The 26,501-nt window shown below is 31.2% G+C and overlaps 4 protein-coding genes and 1 pseudogene across 4 annotated transcripts; 1 reads left to right on the top strand and 4 right to left on the bottom strand.

Moving 5' to 3' along the window:
- Nucleotides 1-937: 937 nt before the first annotated feature.
- LOC112706591 (large ribosomal subunit protein eL38z/eL38y) lies at nucleotides 938-2,072 on the bottom strand. Its single transcript, XM_025757973.3, has 3 exons — nucleotides 1,677-2,072; nucleotides 1,275-1,458; nucleotides 938-1,089 (listed from the first exon to the last, which is right to left on the bottom strand). The coding sequence occupies exons 1-3, from the start codon at nucleotides 1,677-1,679 to the stop codon at nucleotides 1,067-1,069; spliced, it is 210 nt and encodes a 69-aa protein (XP_025613758.1). The 5' UTR covers nucleotides 1,680-2,072; the 3' UTR covers nucleotides 938-1,066.
- Nucleotides 2,073-6,497: 4,425 nt separating this feature from the next.
- Nucleotides 6,498-8,425, bottom strand: LOC112706590 (protein SHORT-ROOT-like). Its single transcript, XM_025757972.3, has one exon. The coding sequence runs from the start codon at nucleotides 8,140-8,142 to the stop codon at nucleotides 6,766-6,768; it is 1,377 nt and encodes a 458-aa protein (XP_025613757.1). The 5' UTR covers nucleotides 8,143-8,425; the 3' UTR covers nucleotides 6,498-6,765.
- Nucleotides 8,426-15,005: 6,580 nt separating this feature from the next.
- LOC112706588 (uncharacterized) lies at nucleotides 15,006-18,521 on the bottom strand. Its single transcript, XM_025757971.3, has 11 exons — nucleotides 18,184-18,521; nucleotides 17,892-18,091; nucleotides 17,721-17,781; nucleotides 17,499-17,547; nucleotides 17,160-17,214; nucleotides 16,994-17,081; nucleotides 16,654-16,772; nucleotides 16,185-16,310; nucleotides 15,944-16,037; nucleotides 15,609-15,763; nucleotides 15,006-15,339 (listed from the first exon to the last, which is right to left on the bottom strand). The coding sequence occupies exons 1-11, from the start codon at nucleotides 18,326-18,328 to the stop codon at nucleotides 15,280-15,282; spliced, it is 1,152 nt and encodes a 383-aa protein (XP_025613756.1). The 5' UTR covers nucleotides 18,329-18,521; the 3' UTR covers nucleotides 15,006-15,279.
- Nucleotides 18,522-22,231: 3,710 nt separating this feature from the next.
- LOC112706587 (glucan endo-1,3-beta-glucosidase 14-like) lies at nucleotides 22,232-23,782 on the bottom strand (annotated as a pseudogene).
- Nucleotides 23,783-24,368: 586 nt separating this feature from the next.
- Nucleotides 24,369-25,522, top strand: LOC112705142 (uncharacterized). The gene is made up of 3 exons (XM_025755999.3): nucleotides 24,369-24,653; nucleotides 24,733-24,958; nucleotides 25,050-25,522. The coding sequence occupies exons 1-3, from the start codon at nucleotides 24,369-24,371 to the stop codon at nucleotides 25,520-25,522; spliced, it is 984 nt and encodes a 327-aa protein (XP_025611784.1).
- Nucleotides 25,523-26,501: the final 979 nt, after the last annotated feature.

Genomic DNA, 26,501 nt, shown 5'->3' with positions numbered 1-26,501 from the left:
TTTCCTCTTATAATTGTTGAGAAAATTCAAACTTTCTCTATTATTGGTTGTTTGCTTTCTTACAAGTGTCAAATTAGTATTTCCTTTCTGGAATCAATGGGCAAAATTATGGAAGAGACTTGTTCAAGCAATGGCTTAAATGCTAAGAAGTAAAATCCTAAAATTATTATTACAGAACTAAAACAAAAATAGTGATTAAGTAGGATTCGTAGGTTGCGGGTAACCGCCAACATAACTCATACTCCATCTTCATACCACAATTCCAGTGATATTGGGATTTACAAGTAGTGCTAATATTTTGTTTAGAAATAATAGTATTATTAACCATAAAAGTTCACTTGTGAAGTGTGAACTATCTTACAGTTAAGAGACCATACGAGAACCATTATGAATATTCTCAAATCTGTTAAAAATATTTATAAACTCAAGTATGTTTCATCCAAATCAGTTACAAGTTTCAACACTGTTGTGTCCGATACCAACAAAGACGCCCTCTTACAGGCATAGACCACCTTTTTTTTTTTGAGTAAAGTGACAAATAAATATTTCAGACAGATTAGTCTTTAAAAAAAGATACCAATAAAATCCTTCAAGATAACAAACATAGACAAATTAGTTCAAATTTCTACCCTAATTATAGAGGCTAATTCGAAGGTAGTGTGTGCACATCTACTGTTCTAGAAGATTTAACTATAAATCCTCAGGGATTAATTTATTAATTTACTCTTTTTTTTTTGTTAGAATGTGTGTTTCCACTTTCTTGTTGAAACAGAGAAATAAAAAAAATGTGGATAAAATGGATTCTAGTGTATATCTCACACGGCCTTCTACAGTTGTTTTCAGATGCAAGTTTCAGTAGCTGGTTTCTATTGAGTAAATTACTGGAAGGAATGCAACTTTAATCGCAAATCTCAATGCCAAAACGAAGAAACTGGAATGTCGCAATGCAAACAATTAAATTGACGAAGGTTTAAGTTGAATCAGTCATGAACATAATATATAATTCATAATCAAATGCAACAAAAAAGAACAACAATCTTGCAGACAAAACTTGTTCTACTCTGAATCACAGATCCTGAACGCTCAAACCTGCAAGAATAAATCGGGATAAACAGCATGAAAATCAATCGAATTCTCCACTGTACTTTTCCTCACACCATATCAGTTTTAAAATCCATGGTAATTTCAATTCAGCTAAACGCACATGACCATTTATCTATGCAATTCAGGTTCCTAAAGTCTTGAAATATTGACGGAAAGAAAAGAAATCGAACCTGGAGGAAGTGATTGCTTCAACTTATCAGCTTTCTCGGAGTCAAAGACACAGAGAGTGTAGAGGTACTTGGAGCATCGAACCTTGAACTTCACCACATCTCTGCTCCTCTTGATCTTCACCGATCGTGCATCCTTCCTCCTTGCAGTTAGAAGGAAGTCCTTAATCTCATGAATCTGCTTCGGCTGCACCAAATCACACAGAAATTCAGAAAATTAAGCTAAAGAACAGAAAGAAAAAAAAAAAAAACCAACACATACTGAACGTTTCAGATATTCAGATCTGAGAGGATTCAACAAGCAGAAAATGCGAATCGATTACACAGGTAGAGAAACCGTGAACACTGAACAGAGAAAATGAACCACGAAGGTATGTAAAATTGGGTGGGAATAGAATAAAGTACCATTGTAGACTTCGATTAGGGTTTCCCGTTTCCGTCTCGAAGGCTCAAACAGAAGCTGCTAGCTCCACACTCAATTCAGATTTAGAATCATCCCTTTTTAGGGTTTGGAAACTAAACCCTAGAGACCATAATGCAAAATGACGTTTCTATCCTTCGAAAGATGGGCCTCAATCTGGGCTAGGCCCAAAATATTTGCGTTCTTTTGTTTCACTCTGTCTCAATGAATCTGTTTCATTTGGATCCATTTGTGCTGGATATTTGACCACCAAAGAAAACAGATTCTTTTTTTACATTTATATATTAAAAAATAAAATAAAATAAAACTGTCAACTATCATAGAAAATAATTACTTATTGTATTTAACCCTTTTTTCTCCTCAAAATTTCCCAATAAACTATCTTTCAGAATTCAGAGGAGATGCTTAAATAATCCTCCAAGAAAAATATCTAAGTAATTAGATGAGAATATAAAAATATATGAAAATGACATTTAAATCAATATTATGTTAGATGCATAAAATTGAAATACATATTCAGATATACAAATATAATTTTCGTTATGGATATATACTCCTCTATTATTTCTTATTGATATTGGTGTTATTATAGTCTACTTCCTTGTGTTTCAATTGCTTAATGCAAATTCCTGTCTCCTTGTAATGAGTAATGGTTTATTTGCTTGTCTTTTACACCGAAAACTCGTTGCACTTGCATAAAATTAGTTATGAATTAGAGGAATAATAATAATAATGATATAAGATTTGGTTTGTTATGCTTGCACTGATATGAATGTATATATCTATGAGAACGAAAAGGAGAAACAAAAAATGAAGTGATTGTGGCATGGCAGTGATGATAGACAAGTAACGTATAAAAGAGTACTAATGGTACCAAACCAACAAGTCCAATCCAAAGCAAGAAAAGGTTTCATTGCTTGCCACTATGTAATGTTGGCCTATTAAACACTAAAGAGCAATGCAAGGCAAAGAGACTCGATTACTTAAAAGCAAATAATATTTGCTATTCATATCAAATCAATGGACCATAAAAGCCACAGTGTATTCAGTCGGCTACCATCTTTGCTAGCAATCAACCCCTCCCATGGGGTGGGGCCCTCCATCCCTTTTCTCTATTTATATTTTATAAACAAAGCTCATTAAGCACCAAATTCATTTAATTAAATCATGTTCATTTTTTTCATTAGGGGAAAATAATGTGATTTTTGTTCCATACAGCATATAGTTATACTTAGTTCGATTTTATTAATAATTTATTAAAGATGGTATTTAAAAAAAATACCTTTTTTTTTAATTATGGCACTTATGTTTAATATATCAAATTGAAAATAAATTTTAACAAGTTTAAGTAATAATATTTGTATTTAACAAAACATTTTTAAATTTAAAATATCATAATATACATAAATAGAGAAAAAATTGATTATGAATAAATTTGAAATAAGAAATTTAATTAAAAATAAATCTAAATATAATAATTATAAAGTTATTTTTTTAATTTTAATAAATATAAACTAATTTTAAAAAGATTCTTTTAAAAAAACCCTTAAATTTTCAAAAATATAAATACAAATATATAATCATTTTTATATTTACCAACTACAAAATGGATTTGTAATTTAAGTGTGTAGTAGTGATGTATCATTCCATATAATATATTATATGAAATGATGATCAAACAAGTGAACAACCCAAAATGGGTATGAAAACTTAGTCTTTCTAAAAAGATCGAATTTTTTATTTGGGTTGCTTTGCAGTTGGTTCTTTCAACGAAAGTGTTTTGTTTTAAGCGTTATCTTTTTCGCTTCAGATGTTTGCACGAGATGCAGGGTAGAGATTAAAACCATAGAAGATTGTCTCAGAGATTGTGAAAAATCCAGTATGATATGGAGATTGCTGGACCCTTTCATTCTTGATAATGTCGAAGAGCGAGGGTAATTTTGTTGTCTAATCCGAAAGATATCGCGTGGGAGAGAGTTTCTTTGTGGTTCCAAATTTGGTAGATTTGGAGACACACTGTCGCAATGATATCTTTAATGCTAAGGACTCTTTGATTGACTACAAAGTTGCTACTAACGCTAAAAGAATAGTTAATGAATTTCAGTTTTTGGCTGATCAGAGTTTTTTTTTTAAATTAATTATGATGCTAGTATCTTTTTTTGATTTGGGTATGCCTGAATTTAGTTGTATTCTATTAGAAAATCTGATGGTACGTGAGTTTTAGGTTAGTTAAGAAATATTTTTTCTTGAAATATTTTTAAATGTGACTTGTTTGTGGTTTGGAGTGTTTTGGTTTAAAAAAAGTTATATTAAAAAGGTTATATGAAGAGCTGATTGATTGTTTAGATGTTTTCTTTTTGCAAAATCTCTATGGTTTGAACAGATGTGAAGAGTATGATTTTGTTTTCAAAATTCAAAAACTCCTCTTTCAACAATGGGATATTTCAATTTGATTGGATTCTGCAGAAAATAAATAAAAAAAAACAGATTGATTAGCTCATTATGGGATCAAGACTAATTTTAATCATGTAATTCGGTCTTTTTCGATAAACGATATCTTCAGTAATTATCTATTCAAAAATTGATGTTGTTATTTAAGTTTGTTTTGTGTTCATATTCTGGTATACAACTTAATTAGACTCAAAAGAGATCAAATTTAATCAACATTCTACAAACAAAACTTAGATTTACACTATTATTTATTTGATCTCATAGGGGTCAGACTCAGCAACATGAGTCTAATCTTACTTATCTAAATGACTAACTAAATTTTATAATATCTCTGATTCATCTAAAAAAAATCTCAACAATTCCTTCAATTAAATGGAGTAATAAATCCACCATAAAAAATATGAAACTACTTTATTATTGACTTTGCCACTCAAAAATACTTTAATATTCTCAAATATTTTTCGAACTTTAATTTATTAAAAATTTATCTAAAATCATTGCTAACTTAAATATTAGAGTTTTTTTACAGGTATTACTTCCATCTTTTTACAAAAAATTTGGACAACTTCATTTTTATTAAAAAAAAATTAAAATTTTCACCTAAAGATGTTTAGATCTTACGTTGATATCCAAATCACCTTGATTCTAGATAAGTTTGAGAACACTTTGTGCTTTCCCTTGGGAGATGTTGGGAAAGAAAATTGTATGGAAGCAAGGCAGGTGATGATAAAAGATAGATATATAAAGAGAAAGAGAAAGGAATAGAAAACTGCGGAAATTAAAAGTAGGAGGATGGGCCATGGATAAATTGGAGAGGATGATAACTTTTGAAAATTATAGCACATGTACGTTTCCATGTTTCCCACTGAGATCTCACTTTCCACCAAGTTGCCTTTTTAAAGCCTGTACATTGGGTTCACTCATGCTACTCATCTATGTCTTTCTCTTTTGATCCTTTCCCCCAAAACCTACCTTCTTTTGCAATCCAATAAAACATATATTATTAATGCTCATGCATGTCATCTAATTCATCAAGATGTATTTATTTATTGTCAAACATATTGTGACATTGACTCATCGATTTTTCTTTTGTTGACTCGTAAATTTAAAGTTTGGAAAAATATAGGTACCAATATACTATTTTGTTAATTTATTACTAACAATAATTAATTATTATATTTTAAAAATATATATAAAGAAATATATCTAAAAAATACATATATAAGTTTTATTACATATAATGTGAGAATAAATAATTAAACCCTTGACATTTAATTAAGTGGGGATGGCCAATTGTTAAATTTTAAAATGTGTTTTATATTATCAATTATTAATAGGTATATTATATATGCTAACCCTGAGTCGTGCAATGGGGGGAACCATAATATACCTCAATTGTGATCAATAGAATCCACATCATCGCATATCTTAATTCGATTTTAGTTTATCTTGTTTTGTTCTTTTTGGAACTGAAAATCAGTAGCTTACTATGCAGTGAGAGTGATGCGTTTTAGTTAGATGACGTAACGATGTCATTAATATTATATAACCCATTATATTATCTATATTATTCCATTGTTTGAAGAAAAATAAATAAAGAGAATAATGGTGCTTTTCCTTGTATGTGTTATCGTATTTACCCTAATGCACCATGTTGTTCTTATATATGCTTTACGTGTATATTAAAATAAGTCATCAAAATTAATTATCAGTATAAAATATACATTAAAAATAAATTAAACTATATATGTATTTATGTATAAATACATTAATTGTAACTAATTTTAGTGATCAATTTTAATATATGAATAAAACATTTTTCTTAAACTAAACAAGAGAAAATTAATTTTTACCATGTCAAAAAAATTTATTCTATTTTATTTTTTATAATATTCTTCTCAAATCTAATAAGTTAAAAAATAATTTGTTATAAATCTAAATTTTACTTAAAAATTTATTGTCGAATAATAAATTATTGTATATATAAGACAAAATTAGAACTTGAAAATAGGAAAAGAACTAACTATTCTAACAAATCAAGTTGATTATAAAAAGATAATTAACATGCAAATTGATATAAGTGCACACAAAATGTTCCTCAAAATCCATAGTGCAAATCAACATGGATATGAGAATGCTATATGTGAATCACTTTGAAATCTGATCTGATCTGACAACATAGCACCAATGCACTTAAAGAAAAGAAAGTTGATGAAACAATAATAATCATCCATGGTATTGATGATGGATGCGCAAAAAGGGGGAAAGTAAGCAATCACCATGGAATTCATAAAAAGAGCACAAGTTCAAACACCTTCAAACAAGGAAACCATAAAGAACACCAACCAACCCTATAACAGCACAAATTCCGATGCAATATATAAAGCTATAAGAAAACTTACAAACAAATGCATGCAATATAAATCATAATAGAAAGTCAAAAACAAAATCCATCCATATATATACATATATATCCATTGCTAAGCCATTCTCATCAATTTAGAGTTTTATAATTAAGAATTTAGCAACCTCTATATATATATATATGAAAACAATTTCAGTGATATATAATATATAAATACACATTCAATTGAATTATTGAATCATCATAAGCTGCTATATCTAGGGTTTCCATGCTGATGCCCAAACTACAGGTTCCTCCTTCCATGTCAAGAAAATTCCTGAGAGAGTATTATTATTGTAATTACTATTATGTCCTTCTTGTTGTTGTTGTTGTTGTGGCAAAACCAGTGACCAACCTCCACGGTATCTCTTGAGCAATGCTTTAACATCGTCAACCACATCATCGCTGAACTTTGCGCCTGAAAACTCCTTCTTCAGCTTCTCACACCACTGTCTCCCTCTCTCTCTTCTCTCACAACAATCTTCAAACTCTTCTTTATTATTGTTTTGTTCATCACCACCGCCACAAGCCAAAACCCTAACTATGCTTCGAGAACAATCTCTCTCTAACATCAACCTTTCGTTGCTCGTTAATGGAAAACTCTCTTCCAACATCTCGAAGTATAAGCCGTAGAATTTAAGGCACTCTTCAAAGCACTGAACGAAATCGTTTCGATTGCTGCTGAAATCGGCTTCTTCCTCAACGACGGTTACCACTTTTGGATTAAGCGATCTGAACATGCGAATTGCCGATTCTCTTTCTTCAACCTCGATCCTCCTCAACGCTCCGATGCAATTCACGGCGATGGCTTCGTCGTTTGTAATCCCTAACGATTCCTTCGTGAGCTCTCCCAGGCGATCGAGACCGTTGATTACGTTGAATTCAAAGGGAACTCCCATGAGTCTCGCGAACTTCTCCATTCTCTGTCCAACCTCCTTCATAACAGAACTTACTGTGGTGGAGCTGAGCGCCACCACGGTAAGTCTGAGACGAGGAGTTTCGTCATTCCTGGTGGCCAGGGCTTCGAACAGCGTTGGCCACTGGGTGCAAAGAGTGTTGCTTATGTCAATTATATGGAGGTTGGACTCGCCTTCCAAGGCCTCGAGTATTGCTCCGTTGGCTGCCACGTGTCCGAAGGTTGTCCAAGGGGAGACTTCTTGGAATTTGAGTATCAATTTTCTGGCGGAGTCGAAGTTGTTGCTCTTTTGAGCGACGGTTGAGAGAGTCTTGTAGCAACGGTGGCCGGATTCCGTGGCCTTGCAGAACAAGGCTTGCAAGAAGTAAGAGGCGAGCTTCTGATCCAAGTCGCCGTAAGGGGAAGCGAGTTCGTTGAGCATCCATAGAAGGTGGTGGATTTTGGTGGAGTCTCTTTGTGAGATGGCGATGGCACACTCCTTGAGGAGCTTGCAAGCCCATTTACCGTCCTCACATGGCTCACCGGAATCGGAAGAACACAGGCTGGTTGAGTTGGTGGTGGTGGTGTTGTTATGCATGTCTATGGGTGAAGCATCATCATCATGGATATGATGATGATGATGATGAAGATGAGGAATGTTGTTATTAAAGTGTGTTTTTTTGTAAGGGCTTAGGTGCATGGTGGTAGGTTCTAGTATTCTAATTCATTATTCTTAGTTTGTGAGGATTTGTGCTAATAAGGAGATATTGTGGTCGAAAATTCAGATTTCACTTTAGACATTGATGATTTGGGAAATTATATATAGGGTCGTTGTCACAGTTTGTCATTGATACAGTACTTTAATTTATAATATAACAATAATAAAAAAAATAATAAGATGGAAGTACAGGCTAAGGGAGTTTGTGGTGTTAGGGATATACATTGTGTACTTAATAGCCTTCTCTAGCCTGCACGTAGTCGTTGGCACATCCATATACATCTTTGCTGTTTTTTTTTTTTTTACATATTTCTTTTAGGGTTTAGTACAAAGTATATTTTTTATTTATATTAAATATATTTTTGATAACTATTTTTTATTTGCTTGTGTTATAAATTATTATTTTTATAAAACTATTACTGAATTAGTCATATATTTTTTAAAAAATTAATTATTACGGATAAATTTGATGTGAATCAAATTTTTTTAGAATAAAAATAAAATAAAATAAAATTTATGGATATTTTTAAAATTTTTAATAATTTTTTTAAAAAAAATATACTTTTTTTTGTTGTCTTATAACTTATAAGTATAGAATAAATAAGGTATTATTTTTTTTTTCTTAAGAAAAGAAGATTGAATTACCAGGCGAAACTTCAATAGAATTTATTTATATTATTATATTTATGTCCTGTTTGAGCAGATTGTAGCAGGAAAAAAATTTATATATCGGCTTATACATTTGTTTGTTGCGAAGCAGCAGGAATATAAATTAAACTTGCGTGAAAAATAACATCATCATTCATCAATGCTATATGCTCGATCGTTAGAACACACACACACACATTGACGTGTGGATATTAATATATTATCTAGCAAGATATATATCTCTTAGTTTAATTAAGCATAATTAATTATCTAGCTATGAAGTGACAATGACAAAGTTTATATTGCGGCTCCGATCCATGTTTCCGATGATGATCTATATATATTGCTCTGATTTGGAGGTGAGACCTAGATTACTTGTAATAGCAGAATATAAACTTGTAGGATTAATATTTCGGAGCCAATGAAATATTTATAAAATGTGTATAATGGGCTATTTATTTGATCCAATATGAGTTAAAAAATGAACATTATTTATACTATCCAAAATACACCAAAGATTAAATTCTTGACCTTTCGGATCTAGAACTCTAATACTATGTCATGAAACTACTCATCTCAAAAGCTTAAACTGAGTTACAAAATGAATATCTCCCATACTATCACTGATTTTGGGGTTCACCAAGGATCAAACTCTTGACCTTTTGATCTAAAACTCTAATTCCATGTTATGATACCACTCATTCAAACTTCAGCAGATAAAAAAAAGTAACACTAATAATTATATCTCTAATACTCTCTAAACCTCCATTGTATACATTATACAAATATTTCATTGGTTCTCATTCTTTCTCATATTTTATTGGCTGTTTATGCTTTCTCTTACTATATTCATGGTGATGGATTGTATTTATAAGAGATTTAATTATAAGAATTACGGATAAATAACGTACTTAAAGTCTTTTATTTATAGCGTTTGAAAGTAAAATTTAAAAGATTTTTAAAAAAAATTGTGTAAAATATATAGGAGATATTAGGTGAATATGATTTAGATTTTATTTTTTATTGGACTAACATATTTAAAAAATAGGCGTTTTTGAACTTATCACAATTTTAGAATTAATTTGGAAGAAAAATCATAAGTTTCTACTCATTTTTTATACTCATTTAATTAATAATTTACGTATCTTTAGTCATTATAAATAATATTTAATCTAAATTTAAAATTTTTTAATAATGTTTGAACCACCAATTAAGATGAAACTAAAGTGTCTATTATAAATTGTGATGATTAAAATTAAAGACTCAAAATTAACAAACTGTCAATATAATTAACTAATAAATTTTTTAATAATTATAACACCACCCAAAATTAATTTTTATATTAACAAATTAGATCCCAATTATAATAAAATTTAACACCAATCCGAACGCCCTAGATGCTAAACACTGTGAAAGCCAGGCACATATGTCTTTCTATAATTGATATACTTTATACTTTATGTGATGATACTAATTAATTAAGATGCGTTAGATTAGATAAGACATTTATATATTTGCCAATGAAGATTATTATTAATTATTAGCTAGTTCGTTACCTGTAGTGTGTGGAAAGTGTATAATGTCTCATTATTCGTTACTTCATTTAGCTTTAACTAGACAACTAAGCCATATATAGCATTAATAGTTTAAACCAATTAACAATATGACACAGGAGTATATATAGAACTCTGAATTGAAAAACGACCCATCATGATGTTGGTATATATGTAGCTTATTATATATATAATTAATTAATCACAGAATTTGTTGGTTTATTAATGTGGAAGGGATAGAACATATATTCTCACACACAAAATATGTGGGTGAGGAATCCTCAGTCACTGGATGGCAATCAGATCACGTTAAATGAAAAGTAACAAATAACATATTTCTTTCCGGGATGCAAACAAAGAGATAATGATAAATACATATTTATATAATTGATAAATACTATAACGATATTGTAATGTGACTTGATCTTCTTGTATTATTATTATAACTTCATTATTGTTGACTTCAATTCACTATCTCAATAATCTATCTTAGCTACACAAATATTTATTCATATACTTGATACTAATTAATTAATTGATAGTTTAGATTGAGGGGGAAAAAAATAGCACATCACCATTTAAAGTTAGGACATAAATTTTAAACTTATTAAAATCTTAACAAATCTTCTATATATTAAGTATTAACTAAAAGTTGTTAATTAAGGATTGAACTCATCAAATTTTGGCATTACATCAGCGGTAAGCAGATTATATGAATTAACTTTTGGCTTCTGCTGGTGCTAATTATTTGTATCTTGTCTCACTATTTTTTTTTCGGAACCAACATCAATTATTCTTTTTTCAAAAATATTATGTAATAAAAAAAAGCTAGCAAATCAATCAACACATACATATATATATATATATATATATATATATATATATATATATATATATTTCTCATACTTTTTTAAAAAGTCGCTGATTCGAGTTTCGTAAGAAAAAAAAAACATACATATATATGTGTGTGTATTTTAATATATTTTTAATGTATAACTTTTTTTAATATATATTTTATATTGGTGATCGATTTTACTATATATTTAATATAGGTATTTTTTTATAATTTTCACTCTTAATTAAATTAATAACTACTATATAGAGATATATAGTTAGTTGGTCTTAATTATAAATGGAAATTGATTAGTTGATGCTAACTAAAAATGATGATAGATAATAATGAGAGAGAAGCTAAGGGTGAAGATGACCTCTCTCCCTCTGATTGGGCATCTTCAAGGTATATATCATCACCTTGTAGTAATGTAGTGTTTAATTAGAATATAATCAAAATTAAAATTATTAATTTGTTGCATGCATCCAAATTAAATTAGTCTATAAAATACTTCCCACTTCAGGTAACCATTATTTGATCCTATATATAACACCAAATATATAAGTTACCACATATCACATCCTAATAATATGAAACACTGCCATAATAATATTATTAAAAAATAATGCTAAACTACTAGCAGAATTTATTATTAGTTAGTAATGTTTAAAAATATTAATTAAAAGTATGTTATTAAATGAATAGACTAATGATATTAGATTAATAATTAAAAATACTAGTCAATATAAAATAAAATTATTGATCCTTGAACATTTCTTACTACTAAATATGTATCAAATAGCACAAGACACAAAACACCTTTGCAAGCAATATAATAACATGGTTTTTAAAGCTTATTTTAAACTATGCAAATAATATAAGTAGATCTTGATGGAATAAAATATTTTCATTATCCTTTAATTTATGCATAATTTATTAATCAATAGCACTATACGTATACTAAATACTCTCGATAACCTGTATAAAAATATAATTATTATTAATTAATTGTATATTTTTTTTAATTAACAAAAAAACACATATTAGTTATTAATAAAATATTAATGTCAAAATAGTATCTACAAGCGAAAGGATGTATGAGTAGCAAAATTGTCAATTAATTATCCATGTCAATTAATTTGGGATTTAATTATTCTATTGCTCTATAATTTCATTAAATTTTTAATTAGATTTTTATATATATATTTTTAATTGAATCTTTACACTGCTTCTAGTTTTGTAATTAGGTAATTTTCATTTCAAAAATATTAAAATTAATAGAATATTTCTCCCAAAATACATGTGATCAAAGATCTAATTATGTTTTTAATTATAAATACTTTTAATTGGCAAAAAAATATTCAGTTTACTATAATACCTTTTTATATTAAAAAAGACCTAATTATAAAATTAAAAATAGTGTAGAGATTTAATTAAAAAAATATATAAAATTTTAATTACAAATATAATAAAACTGTAAGACCGATAAAATAATTAAACCTTAATTTGGTTTTAATTTCACTGTCCATATTTATATTAAGAAGATGAACTTATCAGCAATGCAAATACTGAAAATTATGTGGTATCAACTGAACTGATTCCATACCAATGATTAGACAATACGACAAGGTTGAGAAAAATCTTGTACTGTTGGCAACACAACACACCATCTAATCATTGGAGAAAATTATGTCTTTGCCATATCCCCCCCACCTCACCCATTTCTAAATTATTTTAACTTTAATTTGTTAGAAAGAAGGTTCATATGGGCGATCCTATTGATGGTGGTCCATGTCTTCATCATATATTGCTATCTTTCCTTGTCGACTATACAAATAAAGTTTGTGTCACCACATTTTTATGGGACTATACTTCTTGACATGATTTTTCAACAAAAAATTAGGATGTTGCTTCTAATTATCATCATAATAAATATATAGCTAAATCTGACAATTGCATGCGTAGTATTGACGATATAACTTCGTCAATTTTATTTCATTTTCATTATAAATAAACACACACTACTAACAAAATGAGAAACTGCCTCAGTGGTCACAGAATCCGTTCTTCTAATAAGGCTCGGAAGATACGTTTAAAAAAACTAATCAGTTCATGGCCTCATGCCATTGCCACCCCTTAATTGCACAACAGTTGGTCGCAGTCATGCATGCAAACGGATGAACTAAGACTGATCCGTCACGGATCTGAATTCTATTTAAGGGTCTGTCGTTGAGCAATGGATTACTGCATGCACAAAGCGATATTCAAACCCTCAACATTTGCTTAAATGGATGAGTAAACTGACTACTCGACCAAATCAAGTTGATTCTATTTTATTAGTAATTTGATACTGTAGTTTTATACTATTATTCATTTATTTGTATTTAGATATATCCACTGGTGGTTGAATATAACGTTGTAGAAAATGAAATGTGCACAGAAATGCAGATACTGAGAGACATGAAGTTTCTTAAACTGAGAAAATGGGACAAGAAATTTGGAGGCACATGCCTTGTTTCACAGATATTAATTGGTAAATGATAACAGAATAGAAACAACCACCAAGTAGCACTCTCAGGCTGACACTACCTGCCACCACTAACTGTCTCTGCCATGTATAGAAAATTGAGAATTTACGTAAAATAAATAAAATATAAAATTGTAGCAAAATTTAAATCTTTAAACTCTCTAATTTAGTAAAGTTTTATAAAATTGACTCAATATCAAAAAGATTTAAGAATTAAATCGAGATTCTTTTCTGCTCTTTATCTTAGTAGCACACACATTAAAATAATTCTTACCATTCTAAGCTTCCTCTGTAGTAATTCTCTTTCCAAGATCACTGGTAGTGGTGTACCTATGTATTCATTCAAGAATTCCTAGAATAATAGCAGGATTTAATAAATGTATATAGTTAACTGACATCATCATGTACTAATAAATAAAAAGACTTTGTTGTTGTTTTCTCTCAGATTTTATATTTGGTATCTCTGTTTTTTGTTCACTCCTAGGAATCTACAATTTCAACATGTTGAAATAGAATATATATATATATATAGCAAACAACTCTGCAATCTTTAAAGAATATGAGAATTAATCAGAACAAGGTTTAGTATTCTCCCAAGTTGCCTCCAGATCAGAATACAAACCGTTCAACCCAATAGAACACTACTCATTGCAGTGGCAGGCCAAGGTTCAAGCTAAGCTGTGGTGGTGCTGGCACACATGCATGCATGCTATCATCATCCTCAACCACAACAGCTTGCACCAAAATAGCTAGCTAGCTAGATTATACTACTATATAAATCCAAGAAAACATTATTATTTGTAAATGTAAATGCATTACAACATATGGTGATGGACTGCATTGAGACTATCGCCTCCTTTAGTTATATATTAAAGAAAACAAATGATATATACCACTGTCGGCTGTGCCCTCTATCAAGATTCATTCACTTTAAAAATATTATAAGGACAAATTATAGGGAAAAGGAAAGAGAGGAGGAAGATGTTAGAACTTATATATAAAGCCAAAGAATCTCATTCTTTACATGCTTAATTTTAAGGGAAAAAAGGACATTTCCACTTGTTTTCCTCACACAAGTGTTTGCAAATACACCAAAGAGGTTTGCGTGGTACACCATAATATGAGTTGTATACTATTTTGGGGTTATAGAAAGAAACAAAGAACTAGCTAGGTAGTGATCCATATATTGCATAGGGAAATCCATACTAAGATTTAAGAAAAAGAAAATGACAACAATTAGTGACAAAACAAAATAGGAAGAACCGAAGAAGTCAACAAGCAAAAGGATGAGAAATATTTTGTATATTGAATTGACATACACTCTTTTATCATTAGATAGAGTCAGACTCATTATCCCATGTGGTTACCAGTTACCACACACTCCATTGAATGGTAAGAGATATGTGTCTGCTCGGTTTAAAAGACAGAATGAGTATAAGTAACAAATTTATATACACTAAAAAAAACTTTACCATCAGTTAAGGCCCCATATTTGTACTTTCAAATACCCATAACTATCCATCAACACTTTCGATTTCGAAGCTTTAATTGTTGCAGAACTAGTGTTTCCATCCTTTTGAGTGACCATCTTCCATGTAGGGCTCTAAGAATCCAATAAACTGAAAAGGTTGGAGGCACAAAAAAGAAAGGTTGAGAAAAATTATTTCAATGGACAATTCTATTTGTTACCAAGGCTAAAGAAAAATAAATCTTGCAAGTTGAAAACAGAAAAATCTTTTCTCCAGGCTAAAACCTTATCTGCAGCTAGGGATGGATGAGTATGAAGAAAGTTAACTCGAGTCTTAAGCTATGCAGAAAAGATACCATACTATGTTTAGACGTGCGATGGAAGCAAATGAAAAACAGAGTTTAACGATTACCCACATACCTTGCTTCCATCTTCTGTCCATCGTGCGCCATATCCTTCAGCAACCCTTATTTCGAACACGGTTCCATGCGGTGGGACAACATGCATATTCACCCAACAACAATGTGCTATTAGGCGCTTAATTACATCCATTGCAAGTCTATTCTTATTAGAATCTGCAACGAGTGGTTACAAATACAAGAATTAGTAAAACCAATACAATCAACTTGTTAGACACACTATTAATCAATAGCATTTTCGTCAACATATTAAAATAACATGCAGAGAAACAAATTAAAGCAATTATTATAGCAAATCTATTGAAATGTTTATGAAAAAGGGAAAAAATTCCTTACCACCTCCATCCAGGGACCCCCAATAACCACTGCTACTCCTACAAGCATGTTTGGCCAATGCACGAGCTCCAAGAGTTAAGGAACTACCTTCAACCTTAAGCAGTCAAGCCAACAAAAGGTATAATTTGTTTTCAAAGTACACAGATTTTTCACTGCATCATATTAGCTAAACAAACTCACCATCAAACAGAGACTAATGAAACCTCGAATAAAAAAAGTATGAACAAAGTCACTTTCTTACATCTGGATTGCATAGCAAACTAAATGATGCTAATAGAGTTGATCTTGATGGTGGAAGCGCATCTGGAATTGTCCCTGCTGTATGCATCAACCCTAGAAGGCCTTGAACACCTTCATAACTTAATTCCTATATAAGACCAAAACAGCACAAGGGTCAGGGCACTTATGTAAGTAAATAGCCATTTACCAAAGCAAACATTTATGACTGCATATGATAACTTCAAGGAAAGAAAATGCAGGACACTTAAGAGGGAGAATATGGGGTAAAGCAAAAAATATATATGTGATTTTAATTCCAATAGGAAATAACATAGTTCTTACTTCTTAAGGTCTAACTCCACTTTCATTGCAGTACATTATTATCAAATAAAAGGCAGAACATGCACAGGAACATAATTGTAGAGGGTTCTTAGATGATGATTCTAAGATTGCAGATCAGTTGCAGTGGTTTTACAGGAAAGTGAACTCACAGAGAATAAATTGGCCAAAGGAATGTATGGTTGAAGGGTATGTTTTGAAACACCAATTGCAAGAACACCATTTGACTTTTCCTTCTCTTCTGTGTAAAACCTCCGGTAGATTTCTACTCCTGCAATACTATGCAAGCTTTATTCTGGGGTTATAGTATAAAATCTGGAAATAACTTAGACATCAATGTAACTGAGGCTTCTTTCATCTTAACAACTTTTTGGATGCATAATTACAGGGAAGGAAGAAATTAGCAACTCAAACTAGCTTAGTTCATTTTGATTCTTCATTTTGAATCAATTAGTCATCCTGCTATAGATACTAATACAATATCTCCACTACCTTTTTCGACACTGTCAACACCTGGAAGAACTTTCCCGAGGTTTTCTGTCTCCAACATGTCAGCAAAGGTAGGATACCAACGTATTCCCTACATATTGATTATGTTAAGAAGCAGAGCAACCGCATTACAGAAAGATCCCCCACTAATAACAAAACTAGTCATTACCTGAACTTCAAACACGACAGATTTGTTTACTAGAATCAGGTTTCCTAGTCCAATCCTGGAAAGGGAAAACCAAATATTCCAAAAATTAAAAGGAAATATGAATAGAAGTGAAATGGGCAACATGTAGCTCATAGTAATCCAATAGCCAACTATTAAGAGAAAATACAATCCACGAATCAAGTAACAAGATACTATGCATCCATGGTAACTGGTAAGACAACTTTTTTGTTACATTGGAAGCAAGCATAACACCTAAGTTTCTAAGACTTATTGGAATATAAATCTGCATACAACCTCATTGGCATATCACATATCTTTAAAATTGTAAAACATTGAAACCTGCTGTATTTGCCGCCGGCGCACCTCCCTTCAACTGTTTTCAGGCCATCTGCAGTCAATAACTACATCATAATTCCTAAGACTTCATAAAAGAAATAGGACTCTACCGCATTACTTCAAAGCAATTCATTCTAAGCAATAGAGAATTTTTCTACCTATCAACATGGCTTGAGCGAAAAACAAATGCTTTAGCAGTGATTACAGAGTGATAGAACTTTCTACCTTTGAGCTGTGAGAAAAATGGTTCTTGAACATGGATTTCAAAAGAGACACTCTTCAAAATCTGTTGAAACAAAAGTTCATACACTATTTAAGATCTGTTGCAACTAGCTTCAATCAAAAGACAAATAGAAAGAAGCAAATAGAGGCATCAAATGTTTAAGTTCATTTTACATTCAGTATCTCAGATATCTTATCCAAAATCAATTTGTGCCACTCGGAATGCTTCTTCTGCACGGAAGCAATATCAATTTCATTGGTCACCGATGAATTGCATGATCCTGTCCAGAAAAACGTTTGAGAATCCATGCATTTCAAGAGAACTAATGCTAGACGCTTGTACAATGGATACAGTGGCACTCCTTCCAACAAATCTGCACACAAACACAAGCATGTAGTGTAAGCAGGAGGACAAAAATGGAAACTTCTTTTTTTTTTCAATCGAGAGTAATATAAATAGTTGTACCGAGTGAAGAAGATGGTTGTGTGGGATCATCTTTGAGAAGGGTGGAGCAGAATTCAGTAGAAAGGGCAATATGGTAATTCTGAGAGTTGGAGAGAGTGAACTTCACGAGCTCCTCTAAACAATCGCTTCCACACTCCATTTTCATTTCACAATCAAACTTCAAACCCTAATCAAGTCAACGCATCTTAACGATTTTTGCACCTTCCCCCAAAATATCTAAAATATAATTTTTATTAGAGTGAATGAACAATTAGATTCTCCTGGATTTCCACCTCAGAATAATTAGTTTCGGAAAAAAAAAAAATATCAATTAAGTTCTTCACTATAACAAATTGGGTGGACGTTACAATATGTCCCTAAAGTTTAAAGTTTTGAAATTCCTTTAAATTATTAACATTGTAATGTACGTTGGCGCAATATCTGAGAGAATTCCATTAATGGAGGTTTTAATGTATATTGACAAAATTATTAATTAATTAATATATTTTTTTTGTAAAACTACCAATACATTAATTATAAATTTTAAAATATATTTTTAATAAAATAGCAATTATGATTATTACAGAATTTTTTTTGATGACTTACTATTGAAAATTTAATATATTCTAAGTTATTAAAATTATTAAATTCATTTATAAATTCTAATTAATTAATAATTTTTATTTATTTATTTTAATTGTTTATTTGATATTCTAATTTATCTCATAAAATTTGAAATTTTTAAATAAATAATTTAATTATTTTAATTATCAAAATAAATAATTTATAGCGTACTTACCAATTTACACTACGTTTATTTATTTCGTTTATATATGTATATTTTTGTCAATTTTTATATATCTTATTTACAAATAAAAAATTATCTCGTTTATAGTATAAATGAGATATATGTATTTATAAATAATTAAATATAATTTTTAAAAATAATAAAAAATATTAATAATTTAAATTGAATTAAACTTTGTATTTCATGATAACATTTGTGCATTAAATTTTTTTAAGGGTTTTCGACATCAATTTTTTTTTTACTTATATAAATCTCTGTATATTAATATTATGTCTTTTTAGCAGCAGCAGCAAAGACAAAAATTCTAGCAAATGAGTAAGAGGATCAATTCTAAGAAATGAGAACTTGCTTCTTTAATGATAGAAAAGCAGGCAATCTCTTAGCATGTAGGATAATCTCCTATATTTCTCATACTGTTAATGAAAAGTCTTAGATAAATGCTTTTTGCTTATCTTACTTCATAGAAGTGTGTATTTATTTATTTATTTATTTTGGTTTTTTGGTTTTTTGGAGACATTCTGTGCTCTTTGTTGTTATTACTTTTAAAGTGTTTTGAGTTTTATTATTTCATTGTATTTCTTTAAAGTTGAATCATTCCAATTAAAGTAATTTTAGCCCTAAAAGCATGAACTAGAAAATGGTAACTTAGAAATTTAGGATATATATGTTATGCTTAGGTTCGATTGATAAATATGTATTTGTAGGTCACACCAAAGACAGGTTATAGTTTTGTATTTGTTATTGGACCTATAAAAGTAATAGAAGGTTGAGGATAACTCTTTGACTTTTTTTTTTTCATGAAACCACGTATTTACAGACCAAAAGCCAAGATTATTTTCATAACTTCATTTTCAATTGATTTTAGTTAAGCAACAAGTCATATAACTTCTGTTGAGATGCTGATAAATCATGTTAAATGTGAAGGCCATGGTGTTATTGAATGAATAAATTCTCTGTTTTGATATCATTTTAAATGTGGAGGTCATGAGAATTTGGTTTTGATCATTATATATTTTTCTACTGGTATTTTTAGTATGTTATGTAAAATACTTCAGTTATTGTTAGAGAAAGTCAATCATATATTTTATTACTAATTTATAGGCAAATGAGTTTTTTAAAGAAAAATCAATTGAGTGTTTTATATGTGAACATAATTTGATAATTTGTAGTGTTTTAAATTTTAGAATAATTTTTTTCTATAATAATTAAAAATTTTAACATTTTAATTTAATAAAAAACGTTTGCATGAATAATAAATTTTTAGAATTTAAAATGATTAAAATAATTAATAAACAAACGTATTAGATTTTAGACTAATTTTTTTTGTTATGGAAGTAGAAGTGATAATATACTTAATTATCTTTGTATGGTCAATCAATGAAATGCAATTATAATGATTTCAAGTGCTTTTCTATTTGAGGTCTCATTCATTTTGTATCAAATATCAATATTGGTATTTTATACATATAAAATGGATTGGTTATAGTAATTTGTGAAATAACATAAATTTAATGTGGGATATTAAATTTCATGATTTTTTGTTATAAAAAGGGGCATTTATAATTTTTAACCTCTTATGAATATTATACAAAAAATCACTCAATGTATTCTATATTTTGAAAAGATTAAATAGCGTGTAGTAAGAAATTATCTTAAATTTTTTTAAAAGATTTTATTGCTATTTTTCAATTTTAATTAATATACTTTTATATATAAACATTGATATTTATTAAATTTGTAAATTTTTTATATAAAAGTTGTGAAGCATTTTAGGTAATTGCTTTGTAAAAAAAGATAATTTAAATTTAAATAATAATATTTGTTAAAATATATGTTTTTTCCTTTAAAAATTATCAATTAAATATGTATTATCTATCTTAAATTAGAAATCACTAAACAAAATTATTAAATAATTAGGTTGAATATTAATTAGTATATCTATATACTAAGTAAATTATTTTTTCTCACAAATATGTAATAATTTTTTTGTGGCTAATTTTTTTTATATAGAAATTATTGTTGTATTATTCTCAGTTATGAAAAAGTGATGTATTTTAATTTAATACAGAGATAGTTACAAATAGGAGAATTCGATTTGTTGATTTAAAAATTAAAAAAAAATAAAATTCACAAATTAGAGGATAAGTTTTTTAAAGGTCACAAAATCTAAAGATGGGTTTTGCATTTTAAACATTTAAAAAAAATTAAAATTTACAAATCCAACTTTTTGATTTGTGATCTCTGTATGAAAAAAAACACACAAAATGTATATGTTATTAACAAACACTATTATAAATCTCTCTTTATACAAGTAAATAATTTATAAATATAATAAAATAGATTCTATAGATGACTCGCGCAAAGCGCGGGTACTACACTAGTTAGTTGAAAAATAGTTGATTTTCTAGTTGAAAAATAGTTGATTTTCTGAAGAGGGGATTTTCTGAAAAATAGCAGACTTAACGGCTAGATACTTGTGCCAACTCAGCAGATTTGATTTATCTAACCTCCTAACAAACTTATCAGTTACAAAAACGTGATTAATTAACTTGCCCTTTTGTTCATTTTCAATATCTTGTTTTACTCTATCACTTCTCTCTCAATACTCTGATTCTTTCTTCTCTCTCTGTTCTCTAGATATCATTTAGAAGAAGATGAGGGGAGGAATTTCTATTCCTCTCCGCTTTTTAACATCGTTTTTACAGTTCCATTGTTTAGTGACGAATTACCAGCTTTATTGCTAGGGATCTTAATCGGTGCGCTTCTCATGCTCTTGTTTCCGCGGTTAAGGTCGCGGTTGGAGCCAATTTTACCCACTTGGTCGCTTCCTCCTCCTCCTGGTGCCGGCGGTTCACCCGTGAATGAAGCATCGGCCGCGAGAAATGCGCGAGCCGCCGAAGAGGAAGTAGCATCGGCCGCGAGAAATGCGCGAGCCGCCGAAGAGGAAGCAGCAGCAGCAGCGGCCGCAAGAAAAGCCGAAGAGGAAGCAGCAGCAGGGGCCGCAAGAAAAGCCGAAGAGGAAGCAGCAGCGGCCGCAAAAAATGAGCGAGCCGCGGTTCCAAAAAAATGAAATGTCCACCACCACCACCGCCACCCCCAGTTTCACCACGTCCCAAGAAGAAAAATGCTCACTCGCCGGCACCAAAACATCCTTGGAAATAAGGTGAATCGTTAGAGAATCATTCAAGTATTAAGGCTTCTCTTTGTATCTGTTATATACATACGATCTAACTGAACAAAATATGCACTATACATCACAAGTGAAACTCAACTTTTGGAATTATATTTTGTCTTTGTCGTTCTCTTTGAAACTCAACCCTTACTCAAAACAGCATTACTTTTGAATAACTTTTTGTCTCAAAAAAAAGAATCATGTATATGAATTCGGGAATCCTGTTTACATTGACCCTTCCCTTCTGAATGTCACAATCTCAAAAGCTTCCAAGCGGAGATAAAGCATGTAATTATACAGGCAAGAAAATTAACAGCAGAACCCTGCAAATTAAGAGCAATGGAATTATCAGATATAGATGCACAAAACAAAGTGTATGTGAGAATTTTGACAGGTAGGTATGTAGGTATAACAAAGGAAATCTAAATTAACAAATTAAGTGAGAAGCTTAAGATCAAAGATTTGGAGTAGTATCTACTTACATTGGAACTGGATGCAATAACCATCTCAGGGAGAAAACCCTGTAATCCAATGTTATAAACTGGGGTGCCATCAGGATAGTAAAGGCCATAGTTCCTCTCTGATGCGGGTCCAGGCTTCAAATTTTCATTGAACAAAGCAAACACATAAATATCAATTGGAACTGATCGATTTGCAGGAGTTCCTTGCTTCTGCTCTATCCTTTTCAGCAGATTACCATTATAAGTTGCTGCATTCTCTGGTGTGGCTCCAATTTCATTAGTATTACCCTTAGAAGGCCAACCTGTCTCTGAAATCCGGACCTCAATATCAGCATCTTGATGGCAGCATCCACAGCATCAATTTGAGCATACAACATGTTGTCATAGTTGAGATTGGTGTTGGGATCGATGGAACCGGGATTGGGCTCATAGCTCAAAGAAACCTCACTTGGGTTGTCCTTGTATGCAAAAAAAGGGTATGCATTGATGAGAAAAGGTGAATTGAATTGAGAGTGAAAAGCAAGAAGAGGTTGGATATATTGAAGCAGATCTTGCCTAAACGAACCAGACGAAGGAGGGTATGAATTGCTTAATATGTTGAAAGAATGTGCTGTTGTGACAGTAACTTGTTGGTGTAATCCAAGATTAACATGGGCGCCATGAACACTCTCCATTGCTGGCAGGAGATTCATGATTAACTGGGTATCATTGGTGTTGAAGACTTCATTTCCAACGGTGATGCAGGTGATCTTGGTTTGTGAAAGGTAAGGTTGAAGGTGCTGCTGAATCCATGATTGAGCCTTGGAAGGGTTTGTCATATTGGCAAGGTACTCGTTTCCAAGGCCTACAACAAATTGGACATTGGAATTGGAGAATGCGAGTAGCACATTCGGATCAGCATCATAGAGCTTGATCGATTTGATAAGAAGCACTACTCTTGATGGAGATGGAAGATTGTTGGCTATCTGGCCATAGTTGATTCCAAAACCAAGGGAACTTATTTGCACAAATGAAGCTGAAATGGTTAGTAGATGGAAGAGAAGAGTGGGGAAGAAGGAGGGGCCTCTGTTATTGGCCATAGACAGAATGCTGAGACTTTCTTTGTAATGATAATAATTGTAAATATTTAGTATTTACACATTTGTCAACATACGTATACTTGAAACTGAACACCTCACGCCCTCCATGACCATGAAAGACGGCTCATGGCACGTGTTTCGGATCTCCATCTCTTTACATCATTCTTTTATTGTTGTAATAACTCATAACATGGCAAATGCCTCATTTCTCATCATTAGGAATCCTTATTTGAACAACACTAGTTCTTAACTAGATATTGGCCTTCAAGGCTTCGATAAGGAGCAACAAAGTCATTGATTTGATGATGATATAGAGCTTTGAAGTGTGAACTGTTTGAAAATTTTCAAAAAGAAAGAATCAAGAGAGAGAAATATGAATTGTTGAAGGTGTCAGCAAGGTAGTGGTGTTGTTACAGTGCAAGCTAGAACAGAAAGAGAGAGAGAGAGAGGAAATAAAAAAGGAGAAGGAGGAGTTAAAGGTAAGCATTAAATGAGACAGAACTGCTAGTTCTGAAAATAGGGGAAGTTTAGGTGAAAGCATTAAATGAGAAACTTATTGCATTTTCATCCATTTAGTTTTGCCTTTGATTATTATTCGAAGAGTGAACACATTGCCACTAAGGTGAGATGCATTAGATAATATCATTGGGGAGGGTGGAGATAGAAATTGCATATGGGAGTTAAGAATGAGTTTGAATGCATTTGCAACTTTATGTGAATTGCTACAAGTTCAAGGTGGACACGAAGATGGTCATGTTGGCATAGGCGAGCAAGTAGCTACTTTTTTAATCATATTAGCTCACCATACCAAAAATCGCAGCATACAGGTTAGGTTCTATAGGTCTGGTGAAACTATTAGTAGGTATTTTCACAAGGTATTGCGTTCAGTTTTGCGTGTCCAAAGTATCTTATTTGCAAAGGCAGACCCTCTACCGGAAGATTGTGTAGATCCCAGATGGAAATGGTTCAAGGTAGGTCGTGTATGTAGCTCTAATTTGTATTGGTCACGTTTACTCTGCGTGTAATAACTTTTTTTTTTACATTTGATAGGGTTGTCTAGGAGCATTAGATGGAACTTACATAGATGTCACAGTCCCGAAGAGTGATAAATCTAGATATCGGACGAGAAAATCTAGAATATCCACCAATGTCTTAGGAGTTTGCAATCGGAACATGAATTTCGTCTATGTCCTTAGCGGTTTGGAAGGATCGGCATCTGATTCAAGGGTACTTAGGGATGCTATTACTCGACGTAATGGCTTGAAAATACCTATTGGTATGTCTAAATTAATCTTTTGAAAAGAATAATAACTATTGAATATGAGAATTACAATATATTTCTTATATTTTTCATCCTTCCGTTTTAGGGTGTTATTACTTAGTGGATGCCGGCTATACCAATGGGAGAGGATTTTTATCTCCATATAGAAATGTTCGCTATCATGTGAATGAGTGGATTCAAGGTCATCGGGCACCACAAAATCGTCTAGAGTTATTTAATAAGAAGCACTCTTCAGCTAGAAATGTGATTGAGCGGTGCTTTGGGTTGCTTAAGAAAAGATGGGAAATTCTACGAAGTCCCTCGTTCTATCCTATTAGAGTTCAAAGCCACATTATTATTGCTTTTTGTTTGTTACAAAACTTTATTCGTATGAACATGGATGTTGATCCCGAAAAAGATGCAACTCTTGCGCCAGAACACATACCCGTAGGAGATGATACTATTGTTGATGAATGTGAAACAATTGATGTTGTGGAAAGTAGCCATGAGTGGACTCAATGGCGTGAGGACCTAGCAACCGAGATGTGGGAAATATGGAGGGGAGAACGTGGCGAGTAGAATTTTTATCTTTGCCGATTTTGTTATGTTTGCAATTGGCCTAGCCTATAAATTATTGTATTTGAATTCATTTCAGTTTTTTTCTTTGTGCAATATGTATTTGCCAACTCGGATTCATAATTTGTATTCCAATTAAACATATAATTAGACAAGGTCTTGTTTTAATTGTTTCAAAAGATGTCAAAATTCTAGAATTTTATTCAAATCTTTATAGTATGTTAATATTGTGCTACTGATTATTCTAATTAAACATATTTTAGTTTTATTTGCTATTAGATTTTAGTTTGCTGTAAGTAATTCTAAAGATAATTCTAATACCATTGAACTCTAATTTTGATAGTTATTATGCTGTCATGGTTTACTTTATTTGTTCTTATCTAGCAGCAAATGGCCTCCATACCCCGCCAATGGACTGAGCAAGAAACTGAACAGTTTGTGGTGTTTATGGAAGAATTGGTTGTTGAAGGCAAAAGGGCAGATGCCGGTCAATTTAAGCCAGGGGCATTTCAAAAACTAGCGGACAAAATGAATGAAAAGTTTTCTGGATGTGGTCTCACTGTTAAACACATCAGAAACAAGCACAAGCGGCTGAAAGAAAAATATATGTTTGTGGCTGAGATGTTGGGTTGTAGTGGTTTTGGGTGGAATTCCGAAAAGATGTGTGTTGAAGTGGATAGTAAACAAGTACCGGAAGCTTGGGGAAAGGTGTGCTCGTAATTTTTTCGCATTTATTAATTCTTCTTACAAGTACTCGTTCATATGAACATGTAATTTTTGACTTTGTTTTATGTTGTACAGGGTCGCAATGTTACACTCTACACTCCAGGCAAGCCATTTCCGTTGTTTGAACGTCTTGGGAACATTTTTGGCAAGGATAGAGCTACTGGTCTTGATGCATGCAGTGGAAAAGATGCTGAAGAAGATGTCACACCGGGCTCTACATTTGCTGCGGCCACAACAGATGGCTTTGGTTTAGGCG

This window comes from Arachis hypogaea, chromosome 8 (assembly GCF_003086295.3).
Source record: "Arachis hypogaea cultivar Tifrunner chromosome 8, arahy.Tifrunner.gnm2.J5K5, whole genome shotgun sequence".
Lineage (NCBI taxonomy): Eukaryota > Viridiplantae > Streptophyta > Magnoliopsida > Fabales > Fabaceae > Arachis > Arachis hypogaea.
Note: the sequence above shows the minus strand (reverse complement) of the source record. Positions and strands in the feature narration are given on the sequence as shown.

What these genes read in the sequence shown, in the direction of transcription:
- LOC112706590 (XM_025757972.3), bottom strand. Translation starts at nt 8,142, where the DNA reads ATGCACCTAAGCCCTTACAAAAAAACACACTTTAATAACAACATTCCT.
- LOC112706591 (XM_025757973.3), bottom strand. An exon ending in GAAGCAATCACTTCCTCCAG is followed by an intron (nt 1,090 to 1,274) that starts GTTCGATTTCTT and finishes TTATTCTTGCAG; the next exon opens with GTTTGAGCGTTCAGGATCTG.
- LOC112705142 (XM_025755999.3), top strand. Translation starts at nt 24,369, where the DNA reads ATGAGTTTGAATGCATTTGCAACTTTATGTGAATTGCTACAAGTTCAA. An exon ending in CCAGATGGAAATGGTTCAAG is followed by an intron (nt 24,654 to 24,732) that starts GTAGGTCGTGTA and finishes TACATTTGATAG; the next exon opens with GGTTGTCTAGGAGCATTAGA. An exon ending in TGGCTTGAAAATACCTATTG is followed by an intron (nt 24,959 to 25,049) that starts GTATGTCTAAAT and finishes CTTCCGTTTTAG; the next exon opens with GGTGTTATTACTTAGTGGAT.
- LOC112706588 (XM_025757971.3), bottom strand. Translation starts at nt 18,328, where the DNA reads ATGAAAATGGAGTGTGGAAGCGATTGTTTAGAGGAGCTCGTGAAGTTC. An exon ending in GCCGGCGGCAAATACAGCAG is followed by an intron (nt 17,215 to 17,498) that starts GTTTCAATGTTT and finishes TTCCCTTTCCAG; the next exon opens with GATTGGACTAGGAAACCTGA. An exon ending in CTTTGGCCAATTTATTCTCT is followed by an intron (nt 16,311 to 16,653) that starts GTGAGTTCACTT and finishes GGTCTTATATAG; the next exon opens with GAATTAAGTTATGAAGGTGT.